The 19762-nt window shown below is 38.1% G+C and overlaps 1 protein-coding gene across 5 annotated transcripts in view; it reads right to left on the bottom strand.

Annotated features, from left to right (window-relative positions):
- Nucleotides 1–19762, bottom strand: part of LOC108712610 (glutamate receptor 1) — a 145884-nt gene that overhangs the window by 113566 nt on the left and 12556 nt on the right. For all 5 annotated transcript variants that reach the window (XR_005966548.1, XM_041588006.1, XM_041588005.1 and 2 more), the window contains exon 2: nucleotides 17003–17140. Coding sequence is in view for 4 of the 5 variants with exons in the window: in XM_041588006.1 (XP_041443940.1) it covers nucleotides 17003–17140 (138 nt within the window). In the remaining variant the exon portion in view is untranslated. The remainder of the gene's footprint in view (nucleotides 1–17002; nucleotides 17141–19762) is intronic.

The raw sequence follows: 19762 nt of genomic DNA, 5'->3' as shown, positions 1-19762 counted from the left end.
GTTTCTTTACTCCATGCAGAGTTTTATGGTGCAAATTTTTGAAACATATTGGCAATACAGGAATAAAAAGTAAAAGCAGTAAATCTCCTTCAGATTATTGGTGTTGCAAAGATGGTGAAAATGAGGCCATTTACTACTGTTTAATGGTATGGTTCAATATAGTTCAATATGATTACATTTTTCCTGTTTTAACATTCGAATGTTGTTCACGGGTAAAATAAGGTTGGTGACTTCCGCCCTAAGGTAAGATTGTAAGTTACAGTACACAAGCACATTTAAGCAAGAGATATACTGGTATGACTTAGTGAGTGATTAAGGGGCACATTTACTATGGGTCGAATATCGAGGGTTAATTAACCCTAGAAATTTCGACCATCGAAGTTAAATCCTTCGACTTCGAATATCGAAGTTGAAGGATTTACCGCAATTCGTTGGATCGAACGATCGAAGGAAAAATCGTTTGATCGAACGATTAAATCCTTCAAATCGAATGATTTGAAGGATTTTAATTCATCAACAATTTTCCTTCGATCAGAAATTGCTAGGAAAGCCTATGGGGACCTTCTCCATAGGCTAACATTGGTGCTCGGTAGGTTTTAGGTGGCGAAGTAGGTGGTCGAATTTTTTTAAAAGAGACAGTACTTCGACTATCGAATGGTCGAATAGTTGAACGATTTTTAGTTCGAAACGTTCGATTCGAAGTCGAAGTCGTAGTCGATGGTCGAAGTAGCCAAAAAAATACTTCGAAATTCGAAGTATTTTTCATTCTAATCCTTCACTCGAGCTAAGTAAATGTGCCCCTTAATATTATTTAAAAATTATTTTCTGTAATGCTGGGTTTGTATTGGTTTGGCTTTGAAGGGTTGGATAGTCCGTACTGCTGACCTATAGTTGAGTATAAGTTGCAAAGACGTTCATAGAGTTAAATATATTTTCAGTTTGTATATTCACCATAATTAGTGTAAGGTAGGGACAGATTTATTAAGGGTCAAATTCGATTCGAGTTTTCAGGTTGATTCCATTCATCCGAGATTAAAAAAATTGCTTTTTTAAAATAAATTTTGATTTAGAATTTATGGGAGTTTTTAAAAACTCACATGATTTTGAAATTTGACCTTTGATAAATGTGCCTCCCAAGTTTTTTCTAATTGTTTGAGATGTTTGTCTATTTTCTGTATAAAGATTCCAAAGCATGCTAGAATTAGTGATCCAGTGAGGGACTATATGAGTCAAATCACAAGAAGGACACGCTCCCCTAGTGTGATATCGTTAAAACACAAATTTATTTATTAAAAATAAAATGCACTTACAATGTTTGCAGGCATTGATGGTGTGTCAATAAATCATAAGAGGATTCACATCCCTATGTGTTTCATCACTATCCGTGACTTCTTCAGGGGGAAAACAATCAATACAATTCCTCTAAAATAATAATAATTCTTCCAAGAAGCAGAGACCCGCTCCACTAAACAAACAACGACACCAAAGTCGCACAATAACTCACTATATGAGTTGTTATTGTTCATCCAGAATTCCTGTTCAACTGGGCAGGACCACCATACTTGAAAGAGTGATTTCTATTTGGCATCTCCCACATAGTGGTGATGTATTTTGATTACTGCATGGATTTTGTCTGGGATCATTTACCAACCATACATCAGTTTCACTGTCATTAGTTCAAAGCGTGGGAGAATTTAGGTTTTTGGCTGAATATTCATTTCCAGGTCTTTTTTGAAGGCAGATTTGTTTTAATATGTTTCAACATTAATGGGCAGATTTATCAAAGGTTGAATCTTGAATTTATGTAAAAAAAATTTTTTACTCAAATTTGAATATTCTCACAACTCGAATGGGAGGTTATTTAAGAAAAATTTTGAATGCCTTATATTCGATTGAATAATCCCGACTCCAAAAATGAAAAAAACTCTAAATTCAGGAAGGCAATCAACATCTTCAAATGAGTCAACGAACCTCTGCCACTGACTTGTAAATGAACTCTGCAGGTTTTAGGTGGCGAATATTCCAATTAGAACTGTTTCCAGAGTTGAGATGTGATAAATCTTATTCTCGAATTTACATTTCGAATTGGGGTATTAATATTCTAATTTGTGAATTTTGATACCAAAACAAAATTTGAAAATTCAAATTTACTATTCGACCCTTAATAAATCTACCCCTAAGGGCAGAGAGACACGTGGAGATTCGGGGAGATTAGTTGCCTGGCGACAAATTGCCTCTTCTTCGGACGACTAATCTCCCCAAACTGCCTTCCCGCCGGCTAGAAACTAAATTGCCAGCGGCTCTTTGTTTTCCAAAGTCGTCCAAAGTTGATTTACAAGGAAACTTCAGGCGACTTCTGAAAACCAAGCGCTTCTAATGCCATCCCGTCTGCGGTTTAGATTCTAGTCGGCGGGAAGGCAGTTTGGGCAGGTTAGTCGCCCGAAGAAGAGAACTCTGCAGGTTTTAGGTGGCAAATATTCGAATTAGAACTGTTTCCAGGGTTGAGATGTGATAAATCTTATTTTCAAATTTACATTTCAAATTGGGGTATTAATATTCGAATGTGTGAATTTTGACACCAAAACAAAATTTGAAAATTCTAATTTACTATTCGACCCTTAATAAATCTACCCCTAAGGGCAGAGACACACGTTGAGATTGGGGGAGATTAGTTGATAAATCACCTCTTCTTCAGGCGTTTAATCTCCCCAAACTGCCTTCCCTCCGGCTAGAATTAAAATTGCGTCGCCAGCTGCTCTACAGGGAAACAAACAAAGCTGCTTGAGTTCTGGGAAGTAAGGTGTGTAGGGGCTCCCCCTGCTGTTTGAAAGTATTATCGTTTCTCTGCAGAGCAGTTAGGGACCGTCTGATGTAGGTTTCCTACATGCAGCAGTCAAAGCAAGTAAAACGAAGGGGGGATTTCACTGCATACAGTCAAGTTTCTTATAAAAACGGTAGACATTTTTTAATCAAAGTATAATGGAGATAGATTTCTATTTCGCTAATGAAAGTAAAAATGAGATTTTATTTTCTTGCCTTTACATCCCCTTTAATCGCGGGGAAAAACAAATGTAGTGCATACATGCCCTAATAAGCCACATTATTAAAGAATGCTGCCACTGAACTACAATATTCTTTGGGTAACCCCTTTGTATGGAACCCCATACAGTTGAGTTATAACATTTGATTTGAGTATTTTGGCTAGGGCAAATACATCTGTATAATCTTAATTAGTGATGGGCGAATTTTTCCCGCAAAATTTGTGAAAATTGCGAAATTGGAAAGTTCACGGAAAAAAATGTGAAAATCTAGCAATTCGAATGTTTTCACTAAAAAAATCTAGCAATTCGAATGTTTTCACAAAAAAAATCGAGCAATTTGAACGTTTTCACGAAAAAAAATCGAACAATATCAACGGTTTCAAGAAAATATTGTGAAAATGAGAAATTGACGCCGGTGAATTTTTCTGGGAGATTTGCAAATTTATTTTCCGGCGGCGAAACACGGAAATTCGCTGCAAATTTTTGCCAGGGGAATTTATTCACCCATCACTAATCTTAATTTTGTCGTGAGGTCTAGGAAGTAAATTGTAGGAGTTGTGACTTCCCTTTGCCCTTAGTCATCTCTCCTTTGTATGTGGTGCTGATCTGGGCAGGTTTGGACTTATTATTGTTTTGTAGGTGACACCAGCACCAAGCTAGGAGCTGCTGAGAGATACATCTGCCCCTTTCTAAATCATCTTTTAATGCTTTTTATATGCATAAAACCAAAAAACTCCTTCCAGGCTAACACTCACTGTTGTGTTTTTTTCCCCAGGGTAATGTGGAACTAAACATATTGCTTCTCGTGTGGTATAAACAATAAAATTAATTAGTTCATGACATGCTAATTAGAGCATTTGTTAAAGGCTGTCAGGTAAGTGGCCCTATGAGGGCTACTTTAAACTGCTTTGGCTCATTTGCTGGTTTTGTTGGGTCATGAAATTCAGAGGGACAAATGAGAGAGGCATCAGCATTTATTATTAGCTACTGACTGCCCAAAAGACAAGGGGCTGATTCATAGATGTAGCTCATGGATCCATCCACTAATATGATTCTTTATTATAAGTCTTCCCCAATGGCTAGCTGATTGCACATCTGTGCATACGTTTGAGCAGCTCATATTGTTGACAACACTAAATGAGCACCAGGGCTGTACTTAGTGGTGGTGGGCCGAGGATCAAATTAACCTGATTGGAACCCTATTATTTAGCCCATACTACAGTACATATTTCAGTTGCAGGATAAATCTCCTTCCCTGACATAGAATTGTCTTACTGTATACACCACTTGACATCCTCATTCTTCTAACACTTCTTACCTTACAATATGCACAGATCTACAGTTACATGCCTCTCTGCAACTTCACCATGTAATGTAATCTACATCATATCACCCTACAATACAGTCCCATAGTTACAGATCCTTTATTTTGCTTTGATGTCCATGCTAACCTACAACTATAGCTCCTGTAATAGTACCTGTAAGGACTAGTGACCGCCCAGATCATCAGCAGGACAACCAAGTGCAATTTTGCATTATCAAGCTATAACCTTTTATAAATCTGGAGACCTGGCAATCTCCAAGGGCAGCCAACGCATAACATGTCATAATTCTCTATGGCAAAATTTAGTTTCTTTATTTCTCCTCTACATCCAATTCTTCTATGTAGCTCCCGCACAAAAACTGGGCTCAGAATCAACCCAACCTATTTGCATCTATGATGGCCGCTAAATGCTTGAGCAACAATATACTGTAGGTGGATTGTGAATAAGTAATTGTAATAATATTGGTGATGTACAGGCATGGACACCTCAAATAGGGGCACTTGCCTCATGGCAGCAGTGACCCTGGTCAAAACTAACTTACTTTGTCTCTAGGAAGGTTAGAATAGGCATGCAGTGTTTGTAGGAAGAGCAAGTGATAGACTGGGAAAGGTGCATCCTCCATCACGGTTGGACTCACATTGCAAGGTCAGGTATGTGGCTTTTTATTAGTGGTGAGTGTGTCTGGCTATTTGTCACTGTCTGACAACTGTAACTTCTGGCACTTCATGAGAGGTGATGTCAGCAGTTACTCACTTGAATAGATATGACCTGTAATATGCAAAAATGTTGTTTTTAAGCTAATTGACAATTTTAATACTATATAAGACGTAGAGTAACTGCTGACACCTCTGTTGAAGTGCCAGAACGAGGCATGAAATGCGTCAGGTGACCATACATGTCATAGAACAGGAAGTATGTTTCATGAAGATCACTGTTTTTAATATAAGCCTGAAATAAAGCTTTTGAATTTTAAACTACTGCTGGCGAAACAATCTCCTTAACTTTTTGGCCTTTAGGAGCATACATTTGACCATACCTCCTGTCCCGTTTGTAGAGGGACAGTCCCTCTTTTGACTGCTCAACCCTCACTCCCTCGTTTGTACTGGAAAGTCTCGTTTTTCTCTGCACTGAACAGCCAGAAAAAGAAACAACGTTTCTAACTTAATTGGCTTTTGGCAGAGAGCCCAGAACAGCCACAGCTGCAGAAATTTTACAATTTCAAGATAAGCAAATATGTAATTGTAACAATATAAGATAACAAGTCCCTTGGGAAAAGTTAGACTCACAGCTTAAAGGGCAATTCACCTTCATTAGCAAAACTGTAATAACTGGAAAGAAACACAGAAAAATGTTCAAACTTTCATAACCTGGCAAATTTTGTAAAATGAACATGGTAATTAGGGTGTGGCCACAAAAATCGGTGTGGTCAAAAAATTGCTGGTCTGCGTGGCGGCAACTTTTTTGTCCCTCTTTATATTTGCAAAATGTTGGGAGGCATGACTTGACTGGATCGGAGACCAGTATATAGAGGTGCTTGCCGCAGTGGGAGGTGCGCCCAGTTTAAGGGAGAACGTGGAATACAGACTTGTAAGTTTGTTTGCATCTAATCACTGTTTTATTATTACAGAGAAAAAGGAAATACATTTTAAACATTTGGATTATTTGGATAAAATGGAGCTTTCAGATAACGGATCTCAAATGCATATGTACAGTTGATACAACATACCTCCCAACATTTTGGAAGTAAAAAGAGGGACAAAAATGTTTTTCACACGTAGACAGCAAAATGTTTTGACCACACCCCTTTCTGTGACCACACCCCCTAATTACCATTTTCATTTTACAAAATTTGGCAGGTTTTTTTGAAAGTTTGAAAATACTTCTCCTTATCTAAACTGTTTTTTTGTGTCTCAAAATTGTTACAAAGTATCTTATTTGCACCTGTTAGCTGTTCTGTGCTCTCTGCTAAAAGCCAATTAAGTGAGAAATGTTATTTCTTTTTCTGGCTGTTCAGTGCAGAGAAAATAGGGACTTTCCAGTACAAATGAGGGACTGCGGGTTGAGCTGTAAAAAGAGGGACTGTCCCTCCGAAAAAGGGACAGTTGGGAGGTATCATACAATCAATATTGTAAATGAAGTCCATTGTTGCCAAAATCTGGAACTGGAAGACATCTAATTGTCACTTGTAGAGAAATAATACTGGCAATTCCAACTGCCACCTGTACGGCTACATTTTCCCTTCATTCTAATGCAACTGTAAGGGGAATCCACTACATCAAAGACATATGACAATAAAGTGCCTCTACTTAAGGGTTATTTGGTGCCAAGGCTACAGCTTGTGCCAACTCTTGTGCTGCAGGGATATCAAATTAACTGCACAACACCTACAGCAATTCGCTAACAGCACATCCAAGCTGTTGTCTGTTATCTCTACAAGGAAATGATAAATTATTTCAAAATGCAAAGTGATATAAAGGCAGTGCCATTTCCTTATCAAAAGCCATACATCTAAATAATATATAAATAAGGGGTAAATATTCTGATTGCTTTGCCCAATTAGGAAACTGGTAAACAAAGGAGGTTGCCATTCCTTTCATTACAATTGTTTTAATATGGAACATACATTTTTAGTAGAAATCAAAGCAAATTAGCTCTTTTTAGGGGTGGCTCACTTTCAGGGGGTTATCAAGGTATCAATTTAAGGTCTGAATTTATCTCAGTATCTCAGTATTTCTAATATCAAACTTCGAGCAACTCCGAATTCCCGAATGGACCTTATTTATGAAGACAAAAGCCAGAAAAAATAGGGTCTGGCAACTTTGGAGCTTTCCCCGAAAAACCTGAATTGTTCAGAGTTTTCCACAAAAACTATAATCATCGGATATCGGTATGGACATCAGCACAGACACTGGGACCTTCCCCATTGACTTTTATATGACCTCAAAGCTTTTAGATGCTGGGGTTTCGGATTGTGAGTTTTTAGACCATCGGACCTTTATAAATCTTTTTTTTTTTGCTCCGAAAACTACGAATTATTCGAGGTTCAGATATTCAGACCTTGATAAATAAGCACCTAAGTTAACTTTCAGTATGATGTAACGGTGCAATTGCTTTTCATTTTATATTATTTGCGTTATTTAGCTTTTTATTCAGAAGCTCTCCAGTTTGAAATTTCAGCAATGTGGTTGCTGGGGTCCAAATTACCCTAGCAACCATGCATTGATTTAAATAAAAGACTGGGATATGTAATAGTAGAGGCCCTGCATAGAAAGATGAGTAATAAAAAAATAGTAATAACAATAAATGTGTAGCCTCACAGAGCATTCATTTTTAGATGGGGTCAGTGACCCCCATTTGAAAGCTGGAAAGCATCAGAAGAAGAAGGCAAATAATTAAAAAACTATAAGAAATAAATAATGGAGACCAATTGAAAGTTGCTTAGAACTGGCCATTCTATAACATATTAAAAGTTAACGTCAAGGTTGATATGGGAGGTACACGGATCCTGAACTCCATTTACTGTTACCTACTGTGTTTCTCTCTATTGCAGCCTATGGAAAATGACGGTAGAATTTACGTTTTTTCCGTTTCCCGTGGACCGCAGAAAATCTATGCAAAATCCGGGAGCCGGCATAGAATAGCAAGGGACATGCAGATACTGTTTCCATTAGCAATTTCATTTACAAACTATACAATACAGAGGTTGCTATAAATTATAAATACCTTATTAATATTTTGCTTTTTTAAAAACGTTCAATAAATATATATATTATTGATGGCAAACCCATATTGTACATGGATTGGTATTGGTTACATAGTGGTATCATCTGTGCCATATATGGAAGTGAAAGGTCCCTCAATACTATAGGGAGGTTCATTATATTTCAATAATATTCCATTGTTTTCAACATGGGAGAAGTTTCCCTATTAATCCAAGGGATGCCATCTAGAATGCTAACATCCAATGGCTTAATTTGTCATAAAATTGTGCCTCTTCTAGAGCTCTCTAATGCATCATTGCGGGAAAAATAATATTAATATTGCTTTAAATAGCCACATTTAGGGGTCAGCAGGCAGCCATAAAATATTAATGCAAGATGGGCCAACATCAACCCCCTGCTTCTAAAAGTTAGGGAACGCTGCAGTGAGACAAATCTGCTTGTCCATCCTCCAGGCAGGGAGCAGCGATTAAGTTCATTAATTCCTGATATCAACACAGTAGAGCTCAGTAATCAAGACAAAGTTTAGCCGCACTCCATGTCTAACAATGTAAATAATCTGTATATGTGTAGAAATTGCCACTTTGAATTCTAGAGATCCATTTACTTCCCTTCCGTGAGGATAACTGGTGCGTGAATGTGTTCGCTGCTGTTTTTATGAGTTTTATATCGCCGCAATGAGTGACACACTACCACCATGGGAACAATTGGTGGGCCGTCCAGGCAATTGACTTCTGTCTGTTCCCTAAGGGATTGCTGGGAGAGTAAACAGGGAAAACCTGTCTACCCACTTGACCATAAATGGATGCTTTCTAATGCCCTGAGGAGTTTGATTCATGGTGCTTGGAGAGCGCACGTCTAAACTTATTGAATGTCCAATAAATCATTGTTAATCCATACATTATATAGGATACTGACGATTCTAAGATAGTTTTTCTTTATTCTCATCTCTGTTTAAAGAAAAGACCCATGTGGCTTCAATGTAAAGTATATTTATAATTGGTGTCAGGGCTTATTGAGTTAAGCTGGCCATAGACGCAAAGAAATAGTCGTACGAATCGAATGATTTTTGGATCTTGTGTGGATCATCCTGACATTTTCCTTACCATGACGATCGGTCATTTAGTCAATCGGACAGGTTAAAAGATTTCTGTAGACTAACGATAATTTCTTATTGCCTATCTGACAATATCAATGGGTGACTGTCACTAGAATTTGTTGGATATAAGTTTCATACGATTGCTCTCATGGGCAGAACATCGCCTGATTTGTTCTTTTACTGCTTTATTTAATCTGAATGGTAAGTGGCAGGTCTGGGGATTGGAAAAACGATCATTCGACCAATACAAGGATGAAGGTAAACCCTATGCCAGAGCACAGCTTGCACACTCTACTTGAACATTTTACCGGTGCAAATGAGGTGTAGGGGGTGCAGTTTGGCACTTCCAATCACTGTAGTACTTGCAGATGTACCAGTGGTAAATGAAGCACTTGGAAGCAAAAAATATCAGTGTATTACACATTACAAACATAACATAAATGTTAAGGCAAGAAATATAGCTGCTACCTGTACCATGTATACATGCAAATAGCATTGAATGAGATCTACCTTCATAGTGTTGGTTATTGCTTTTTAACTGTACATATAACTTGCTTAATACTAATGTAAACCAGTCAATAGTTTTGATTTCTCAGCAATGTTTCCTATCTCACATCTCCTAGAAATAAAGCTTGTGCATAAGTGAATTAGTCTCTTTCACTTCATCGGCAGGGTAAAAAGCCAACCATGAATTTGTAATAGTGACTGACAGCTCATGTCAAGCAGTCTATAAAGATCCAGTATATGTATGTATGTATGTATGTATGTATGTATGTATGTATCTATCTATCTATCTATCTATCTATCTATCTATCTATCTATCTATCTATCTATCTATCTATCTATCTATCTATCTATCTATCTATCTATCTATCTATCTATTAGTCTATCTATCATCTATCTATCTATCTATCTATCTATCTATCTATCTATCTATCTATCTATCTATCTATCTATCTATCTTGCAAAGCGACAGCACTCCAAGGATTTAAAGTCAAGTTAAAGTGTCAAACAAAGCAAGTTTATTGAATCAATAAACCTGCTTTGTTTGACACTTTAACTTGACTTTAAATCCTTGGAGTGCTGTCGCTTTGCATTTTATATCCATTTAGACTTGGATTAGCACCCAGGTTTTTCTCATTTCATGGTGTGCGGATCATATGCATTTTTATATATATATATATATATATATATATATATATATATATATATATATATATATATATATATATATATATATATTTGCATCACAAAGCCTTGTACAAGGGATTTCACGGATGCATATGCCCGGTGTTACGACAGATTTGGTTATGTGATGCTCAGGGGATCAGAAATGGGGACAGTGCAGGTTAAAGGAACAGTAACACCAAAAAATTAAATTATTTAAAATGAATGACAGTATAATGTAGTGCTGTCCAGCACTGATACACCCGGTGTGTTTGCTTCAGAAACACTATATTTTATATAAACAAGCTGCTGTGTAGCTGCTGTGTAGGGATGCTGTCATGGGAATTTTTTTTTTTAAACACATCAGTTAATAGTGCTGCTCCAGCAGAATTCTGCACTGAAATCCGTTTCTCAAAAGAGCAAACAGACTATATATAATTTTGAAATCTGACATGGGGCTAGACATATTGTCAGTTTCCCAGCTGCCACCAGTCATGTGACTCTGATAATCTTCAGTCCCTCTTTACTGCTGTACTGAAGTTGGAGTCATATCACCCCCTGACTTTCCCCCCCAGAAGCCTAACAACAGAACAATGGGAAGGTAACCAGATAGCAACTCCCTAACACAAGATAACAGCTGCCTGGTAGATCTAAGTACAGCACTCAATAGTAAAATCCAGGTCCCACTGTGACACATTCAGTTATATTGAGTAGGAGAAACAGCCTGCCAGAAAGCAGTTCCATCCTAAAGTGCTGGCTCTTTCTGAAAGCACATGACCAGGCAAAATGACCTGAGATGCACCTACACACCAATATTACAACAACAAAAAAATACACTTGCGGGTTCAGGAATGACATTTTATATTGTAGAGTGAATTATTTGCAGTGTAAACAATGTAATTGAGAAATAAAAAAATACATCATAAAAACATGAAAGAATCCCGTTAAGCTTTCTAGATGCCATTAGGCATTCAATGTCAAGAGGATGGGTCCTCCAGCACACACTCTAACTCCTCTGCTTTCTAGCAACCATCAGTTTTATTGCTTTCTGTTGTAACCTCTGGAGTCTTGCAACGCAATCATCAATTCGCAGCAAAAATTCGCCGGCGGCAAAATAGTTTTTTCGAAAAAACGGATGCCGGCGTCAAAAACGGACGCTGGCGTAAAAAAAAAAACTACGCAGTTTCGCTAATTTTTCGCCGTTTCGCGAATTTCACGCAAAATTCTCAAATTTTCCGGCGAAGCAAAACGGCGCAAATTCGTCCATCACTATTACTCACTACTGAGTAATCGAATAGAACTGTTGGTGCACCTAAGGTCAGGTGATTGTCTCTTCCAAAACACTGCAGTCAGTATTTCTGGAATAGCCATATGTGCCATTGCCTTAAGGGAGATAAATGTAAATTGCGGGCTCTCTGGACGAATGACAAAGCATGCGGCGTGATGTGATCCTATATCAATCAAGATTTTTGCATTTATTTTGATAATTGCCCAAAATCATCAAAAAATAACTGCCACTATACCCTCAACTTTCCTGCTGTGGATTTACTATGCTAGCATCTCTCTCAGCAAGCTATACCAAAGGTTAATTGTCTGTGCCATGGAGAACTCCAGTTATGACAATGGAAGTTTTCTCTGGCAAGTTATTCTACACTTAAGAGCATTATGAAACAATAGCAGGGTTGTGGCATGTGATAAGGAAGGCTATGACAAACCAGCCTGAGACAATGGTTACAGTGAAACTGCAAGATAAGTCCGTAACCATCATTAGGGATGTAATAAGTAATTGGGTGTTAATTATATGTCAGTATCTTATTTCAAATAGGCAAATATTACATTTCAAGAAACGATAATCAATGTATAGCGGAGCTTTAATCAGTGACTTCAACACTTAGAACACATGTTAACATATATTTTCGAGTGTTTTTTTAATAGCAATTGATAGGATTAAAAGAATCCGTCAGCAAGACTTGATGATGATATATTTTCATCTCTGGAAAAGAAATAGACCGCAAATAGCATAGGTTCATATTGTTCTTATAAGTCCTTTTTTTAACCAATTCAACCAATCAATCATTTCAAAGCAAATCACGAGTCCCAAGCACCCTGTAATTACCCAGTAGAAGAAAGCAGCACTGGAGCACAGTGGCAATTCACCAGTTTATAAATAGACGGAGAACAATGTGGAGGTGTTTATAGAAAAGGATGTTATCACTGAATGCCAGCCATGCATATCTGCGTCAGTTACAAGAACCCTGAACCGTTGCACATAATTAAAAAGTGTCGTGGCACGGCAATCATCCCACTCAAACACCACTGCTGCCAAGACAGTCCATAGCCTCAGTTATGCCGGTGTATATGTATATATATATATATATATATATATATATATATATATATATATATATATAAATATTAGGACTCTGATGGTGCTGTTGCCATTTTGCATGAAGGTTGCCATCGTGCTTTGCTATATCTAATATTCCTTAGTCTTCCAACTACAACTGTTGCTCTGCGCAATACATGTGAGACCTGGCATGTATCACCTATGGGTATATCCAAGACAATGTAGTCATACTTTCTCAGTAGGTTTCTGGAGAAACCTTCATGGCCCTCCCAGGACAAACCCCTTCTATTGCATCATGCATCACCCTCTATCCGACTTATGAGGGGATCAATGACAAATACATAAAGCAGCCCTATCTGACCCAAGAAGAAACCCCCAAAGCTCTCCCCGCAAAAGCTGGCTCATGCGCAAAAGCTTGCGTCAGGGACGGATTTAAGTAAGCAGCGCCCCGAGACCCGCAAGGTCCCAGTTCCTGCCAATTTCACTCACCTCTGCCCCTTGCTGCCCTAGGCCCGGGCCTATCTGGCCTTGCCACAAATCCGGGCCTGGCTGGCGTGCTGTGCACATGCGCAAAAAGCCGTCACACTGAGCGCATACTGCCGCGCTGCACGCATGTTAGAAATCCTGGGCACATGTGCGAAACCAGCGCACCGCACATATTTTTTTTACTTTCGCCCCATCGGGTCTGGGCTGCATGAAGCCCTGGGCCCACCGGGTTCTTTCCCAGTGTTCTGCTGGCCCAGCCCAAACCTGTAGGCACCCTAAAACGGATCACTAGGCATGATATGTATAAAAATACGACCCTGACAAGTATCTGTCTCTCTACTAGCTATAAGATAGTTTAGCTAGTGGTCCCAGCTATGACCTGTTGGGGTAGACCCTCCCCTAGTATTGTTAAATAAGACCTACAGGTCACACTTCCATTCAAAGGATGATAACAGGAGGGCTGATATAAGGGGGGGGGGATAAGGGATGGTATGAGGGTTATAACAAACCAATGGCAGCTTAGCAAGGCTAAAATGACAAGATGTACGAGTACTGAACAAAGAAATTGGTTATTTACCATATAATATTTCCCATATACAAATGTAAAACATGAGCAAAAAGAGTACCAATTAAAATACCAGTGCTCTTGGCGTGGCACAGTCTACAGCCTATACAAGAGAGGTAGGAAATGCTCACAGTGAACAAATTGATCTGCTTTAATTAAAAAGGCATAATCTACCTAGTAATTTGTACTGCAACTTTAATTGACAAGCCACTGAAAGAAAAATCTTCTCAATACACCGAGAGAAATGTCAGGCAAACAACGGTGTATGGCGGAAACTCAATGCAATTAGTGTTCCCCTAGCGGTATGGCCAGTTTGGAACGGAGACAGGTAATCTTTAAACAATGGTTTGTACTAAGCAAGTACCACACATTTCAGTCAAAAGCAATTTAAATAAAGCAATTCAAATTAGACACGGATTTCAGCTAAACAGGCTGTGATTGGTTCATTTAAACATGGAGTGTAGCGCAGGAACGTTTCAATAGGATTATTGTTTTCTCATTCCTAAAGGAAAACTATACATAGATTATTCCATTTAAAGTCTCACCCAGGGGTATTGTAACCCATAGCAACTGATTAGCAGGTAACAATTACTGATCACCCATTTTTAAAGAAACATCTAAATTGTTTTCTATGGTTTTCTAGACTTATGCAAGCGTTGTCTTTTTTATTACATTACCCCATGTAAAAGTACAAAAAATGAATTCAGTCGGACTCTTTCTCCCGGTCTGATGGAGAATTAATTCTATAGAAAGATATGGGTTCCTAGATTTATGCAAGCTTTGTTTTTTTATTACAATACCCTGTGTCAAAGTAGAAAAAAATTAATTCAGTCGGACTCTCTCTTCCAGTGTGATGATGGAGAATTAATTCTTTTGGCTGTTCTTTGATATGGTAGATAAAAAGGAGTTCATTACACAGAAGCAATTAAAAGGTATTTAAACACTTGCCGGGATTAAAGGGGAGGTTCACATTTTAAAGGATAAGTAAACCTTTAAAATAAGTGAATGTAAAACAGATGAGGGGCTATTCTAAGCACTTTTGTAATTGACATTCATTATTTATTTTGTTTTTATTCCAAGATATTAAGGGATACATGTACAGTAATATGAATGAATTTTTATACAACAGCGCCACCTGCTGGTCATTTTGTGACCAGTCTGACCACCAAGTAGTCAAGGAAGTTGTCAGGAGAAAGAAAGAGGCTGCTCTGATGTTCTTCTGCTTAGGAAGAAGTGAGAAAGGTTTCTATTTTTTTTCCTAAGCAGAAGAACATCAGAGCAGCTTCTTTCTTTCTCCTGACAACAAAATAAATAATCAATGTCAATTACAAAAGTGCTTAGAATAGCCCCTCATCTGTTTTACATTCACCTATTTTAAAGGTTTACTTATCCTTTAAAGGTGAACCTCCCCTTTAATCCGTTTTCAAATGGGGCTCACTGACAGGTATTTTGTCTCAGAAAATCAATTTCTATATAATACTAAAAGTTCATTTAAAGATGAACAACCTCTTTCATAAACAGAATTTATCTTCATCATATATTTAAATAGCGCAGACAGGTTATGCAGTGCTTTGAATTGGGACAGAAAATTCTGGGAGGGGGACAGGGCTTCCCTGGTTCCAGAGCCTATATGTGCACGTGACATACACTATACGGGTATGGGATCTGTTATCTAGAATGATCGGGACTTGGGGTTTTCCAGATAGCAGATCATTTTGCAGTTTGATATACCAGAAGCGTACTAGAAAATCAGTGATGGGTGAATAAATTTGTCATGCACGAACTGGTGGTGAATTTCCATGTTTCGCCGCCGGTGAACAAATTTGCAAAACTGCCGTGTCAAAAAATTTTGGACGCACGTTGGAAAATTTGCTCACGTCGTGCGTCAACATTATTTGGACAACCATTGACACAGTTTCACAGATATTTCGAGGTTTAGCTGAATTTCGTGGAACGGGACAAATTCTAATATAAACATTAAATAAACCCAATAGACTGGTTTTGCTTCCAATAAGGATTAATTAAAGTATATCTTAGTTTGGATCAAGTGTAAGATACTGTTTTCTTATTACAGAGATTTGTAAATTTGGACAAAATGGAGTCTATGCGAGATGGACTTTCCATAATTGGAGCTAATGGATTTTTGAATAAAGGATCCTATACCTGTCCAGTAAAATGTATGGCATTGCTGATCATCTACTATGGTAGCTACAGACCATAACAAATTTATTTAACATATCTGGAGCTTTGCTTGACCTTCAACTTGAGATTAAAATCCTTATTAAAAAAATTCACTCTCCTCCTACAGTGACTGCAGAACCCAAGGAAACATACTGGTGCTCATTTATCAACACTGGCCAAATTTGCCAATGGGCATTAACCTATAGCAACCAATCAGTGAGTGGCTTTCTTCAGCCAGCTGCAGGTAGAACAATGAATGCAACAATTTGATTGGTTGCCATTAGTGATGGGAGAATTTGTCCCGTTTCGCAGAAAAATTAGCAAAGTTCCTGCAAAATTCATGTAATGGTGAAAAATTCTCGAACAGTGAATTTTGGCGCCGCATCAATTCGCAATGTCAAAATTACCACCGGCGACAATTCTGATGGTGTCAGAACTGTTGACAGCAAATTCTCGAATTTGCCGGCAAATTTTATCACTAGTTGCCATGGGTTACAGCCCACAGGCAAATTTGCCGGTGTTGATAAATGACCCCCAGTATCTAGCTCAAAAAATTAGTACATATAGGGTTGCCATCTGTAAGATTTGACCCTGGTAGCCCAGTTTTCAGGAGGGCTGCCCGGGTCAAGACAGACAGGATCTCCGCTGATTGACATGGCATCATAGCCCCGCCCATGTGGCATAGCACGCCCACTTGCAACGTCACTGACATGCCCCATGTGACACCCTGGCCCCATCCCCTGCCTGGATCATGAGCCGCAGAAAGGAGGCAGACCCTATAGTTGTAGAGGGGTCCATCTGTGTAGGGGGATCAGTAAGGCCTTAATTACTAAGCAATTATCTTATCTTTATCTTGGTAGAATAAGTCAACTTACCAATGTTTTGGTGCCCTAAATTGAATTTGCTGTTGGGCCCAGTAACATCTATTTATGCGACTGAGAGGGGCAACTACCTACACCCACAAGGGGGCCCCGGGGAGACATATCTTTACCGCCGCAGGTGGAACAAAGAATATACCATCATCAAACCGATTGAATAAAAATATTTAGGTTTGTCATTATTTAATACTTACAAGTGTAGGTCATTTCAAAGCTATCGCTGATGTTCACAATATCGATCTGGGGCAGCAGCTTGGGGGGTTCCGACAATTGGGATAAAGCAAAGCGGAAGGCGGCATGTTCCTGGGATTGCTGGTTTGGGAAAAGCCCCCCTATAGATAGAGAGAAAGGAATAAATAATGTCAATCACAAATATATGCAATGATAGTGGCTCCTATATAAGCTACAGTGGTCACAGACTTTCTTCTGTCGCAAAGGTTGATGGGAACTGGCGCAAAACGTATGGGGACCCTTCTCATGGAACGTATTGTGCGTTGTCAAACTGCAGTGGAAAAATCGTTACCAAGAGCATTGTACTTATTTATTTCTTTATCAGTGGAACTATTTTCCTGTCTAAGACCTCCAGACTGGGAAGATTTATCTCCTTGCTCCGCACCAGATCACATTATAGATAGAAAATAATACTGACACCGCTGACTCACATGTCTGCAGCCGAATTTTGTCTAGACGGGAAATCGCATCTGATCAGAGACCATTCATTTACATTACATGTCATATATGGCCCAACAGATATTTTATCCCTGACATTTCAGGCATTTCACATGAGAAATATGTCTTATTATTTCTGACATATTTAAGAAGGCTAAATATAGAAAAATTCAAGGGATTGGATTTATATTCCAGTGTGAAAAGGCGCCACCACTTTCTTAGGTTATACATGAAAATAACAATAATCTTATTATAATAATAATAATAATAATAATAATAATATATATAATGAATATAAATGTTTTAAAATAATACCGTACATATATTTCACGGATATGTCATTTAACAATAATCTAATTATAATAATAATAATAATATATATAATGAATGTAAATTTTTTAAAATAATACATATATTTCACGGATATGTCATATTTTTTTGCTTGCTTTAAAAGGATAGTTCGCCTTTACATTACACTTTAGTCTGATGTAGACAGCAGCGAGGGGCGAATGTCTCCCATTTCGCAGAAAAATTTTGGAATTTCCTACGAAATTCGTGAAATGACAAAAAAGTCAATTAATTGAAACTCAAAAATTGATGCCCGTGTCAATTTTGGACGCGTGTCCAAAAAGTTGCTCACATCAATTTTGATGCCGGCATTAAAGTCAATTGGCGTTTTTCAGACGCGGAAGTTTCACAAATGTATTCGCCGGTGGGGAAACGCGGAAATTCGCCACAAATTCGTGCCAGGCAAATTTATTCGCCCATCACTAGTAGACAGTGATATTTGCAATTGCTTTTCATTTTTTATTGTTTTTTCAGCAGTTCTTCAGTTTGGGCTTTCAGCAGATATCTGGTTGCTAGCGGGTCTAATTTACATTAGCATTAGGGTTTAAAGGGATTATACACCTTTTAGTATGTTATAGAATGGCTAATTCAAAACAACTTTTCCATTGGCCCTCACTTTTTCCTTTTTTTTTTTTAGTTTTCGAATTATTTGCCTTCTTCTTCTGACTCTTTTCAGCTTTCAAATGGGGGTCAGTGTCCCCATCTTAAAACAAATGCTCTAAGGCTACAAATGTATTATTGCTACTTTTTATCCCGCATCTTTCTATTCAGGCCTATCCTATTGATATTCCAGTCTCTCATTCCAACCAATGCATGGTTGCTAGGGTAATTTGGACCGTAGCAACCAGATTGACGACATTTCAAACTGGAGAGCTGTTGAATAAAAAGCGAAATAACTCAAAAACCACAAATAATAAAAAATGAAAACCGATTGCAAATTGTCTCAGAATACCACTCTCTACATCATACTCAAAGTATTTAAATTTAAAGGTGAACAGCCCATTTAAATGAGAGACTAAATGATGAATATGAGGCTCGGAATAGAAAGATATGTAAGTAACACTAATGATAAAATTGTAGTCTCAAAGAACAATCATTTTGACTGTCAGGGCCAGTGACCTCCCTATTTGAGGCAGAAAATGGTAAATAATTCAAATTCAAACTCTGTAACTGAAGGGGTTGTTCACCTTTAAAGGAGAAGGAAAGGCTAAATTTAAATAAGATTAATCAGAAAGGACTATATAAATACACCAGTAAACCCTCAAAGTAATGCTGCTCTGAGTCCTCTGTCAGAAGACACACATTTTCTTTCCTTCTATTGTGTACTCATGGGCTTCTGTATCAGACTTCCTGTTTTCAGCTTAAACCTCCAGGGCTAGGGCTTGAGCATGCTCAGTTTGCTCCTCTCGAACCTCTCCCCCTCCCTCCTCCCCTCCCTGCTGTAATCTGAGCCCAGAACTATGAGTGAGCAGGGAGAGACTCAGGCAGGAGGTGATGTCACAACAAGCTAATATGGCAGCTGCTATCCTAAACAAACAGAGAGAGCTTCTAGAGCTGTTACTCAGGTATGGTAAAGCATTCTGCAGAGTAAATATAGTTTTATAGCTTGCACTATTGTGGCTAATCTATTGACAATAAACTGTCTCTGTAGCTTTCCTTCTCCTTTAAGTTTACCTATAGCATGCTGTAGTATTCCCTTTAATTAGAAACTATTCAATTCATCTGTATTTGGTTTATTTGTCTGCCCCTTTCCAGCTGTTTGATGTTATTGTTACTTGTATTACTTGTTTTCTATTCAGTCCCCCTCACCCCTCCCATACTCTCATTCAAAAGGCTGTTTGGTTTTCTAGGGTATATTGGACCCTAGCAACCAAGTAGCTGTTGAAATTCCACACTGAAGTAAAAAGATAGAAAATTATAAAGATAAAAAAAAGAAT

This window comes from Xenopus laevis, chromosome 3S, assembly GCF_017654675.1.
Source record: "Xenopus laevis strain J_2021 chromosome 3S, Xenopus_laevis_v10.1, whole genome shotgun sequence".
Lineage (NCBI taxonomy): Eukaryota > Metazoa > Chordata > Amphibia > Anura > Pipidae > Xenopus > Xenopus laevis.
The sequence above is the reverse complement of the archived record's forward strand: the minus strand, read 5'-3'. Positions and strand labels throughout refer to the sequence as shown.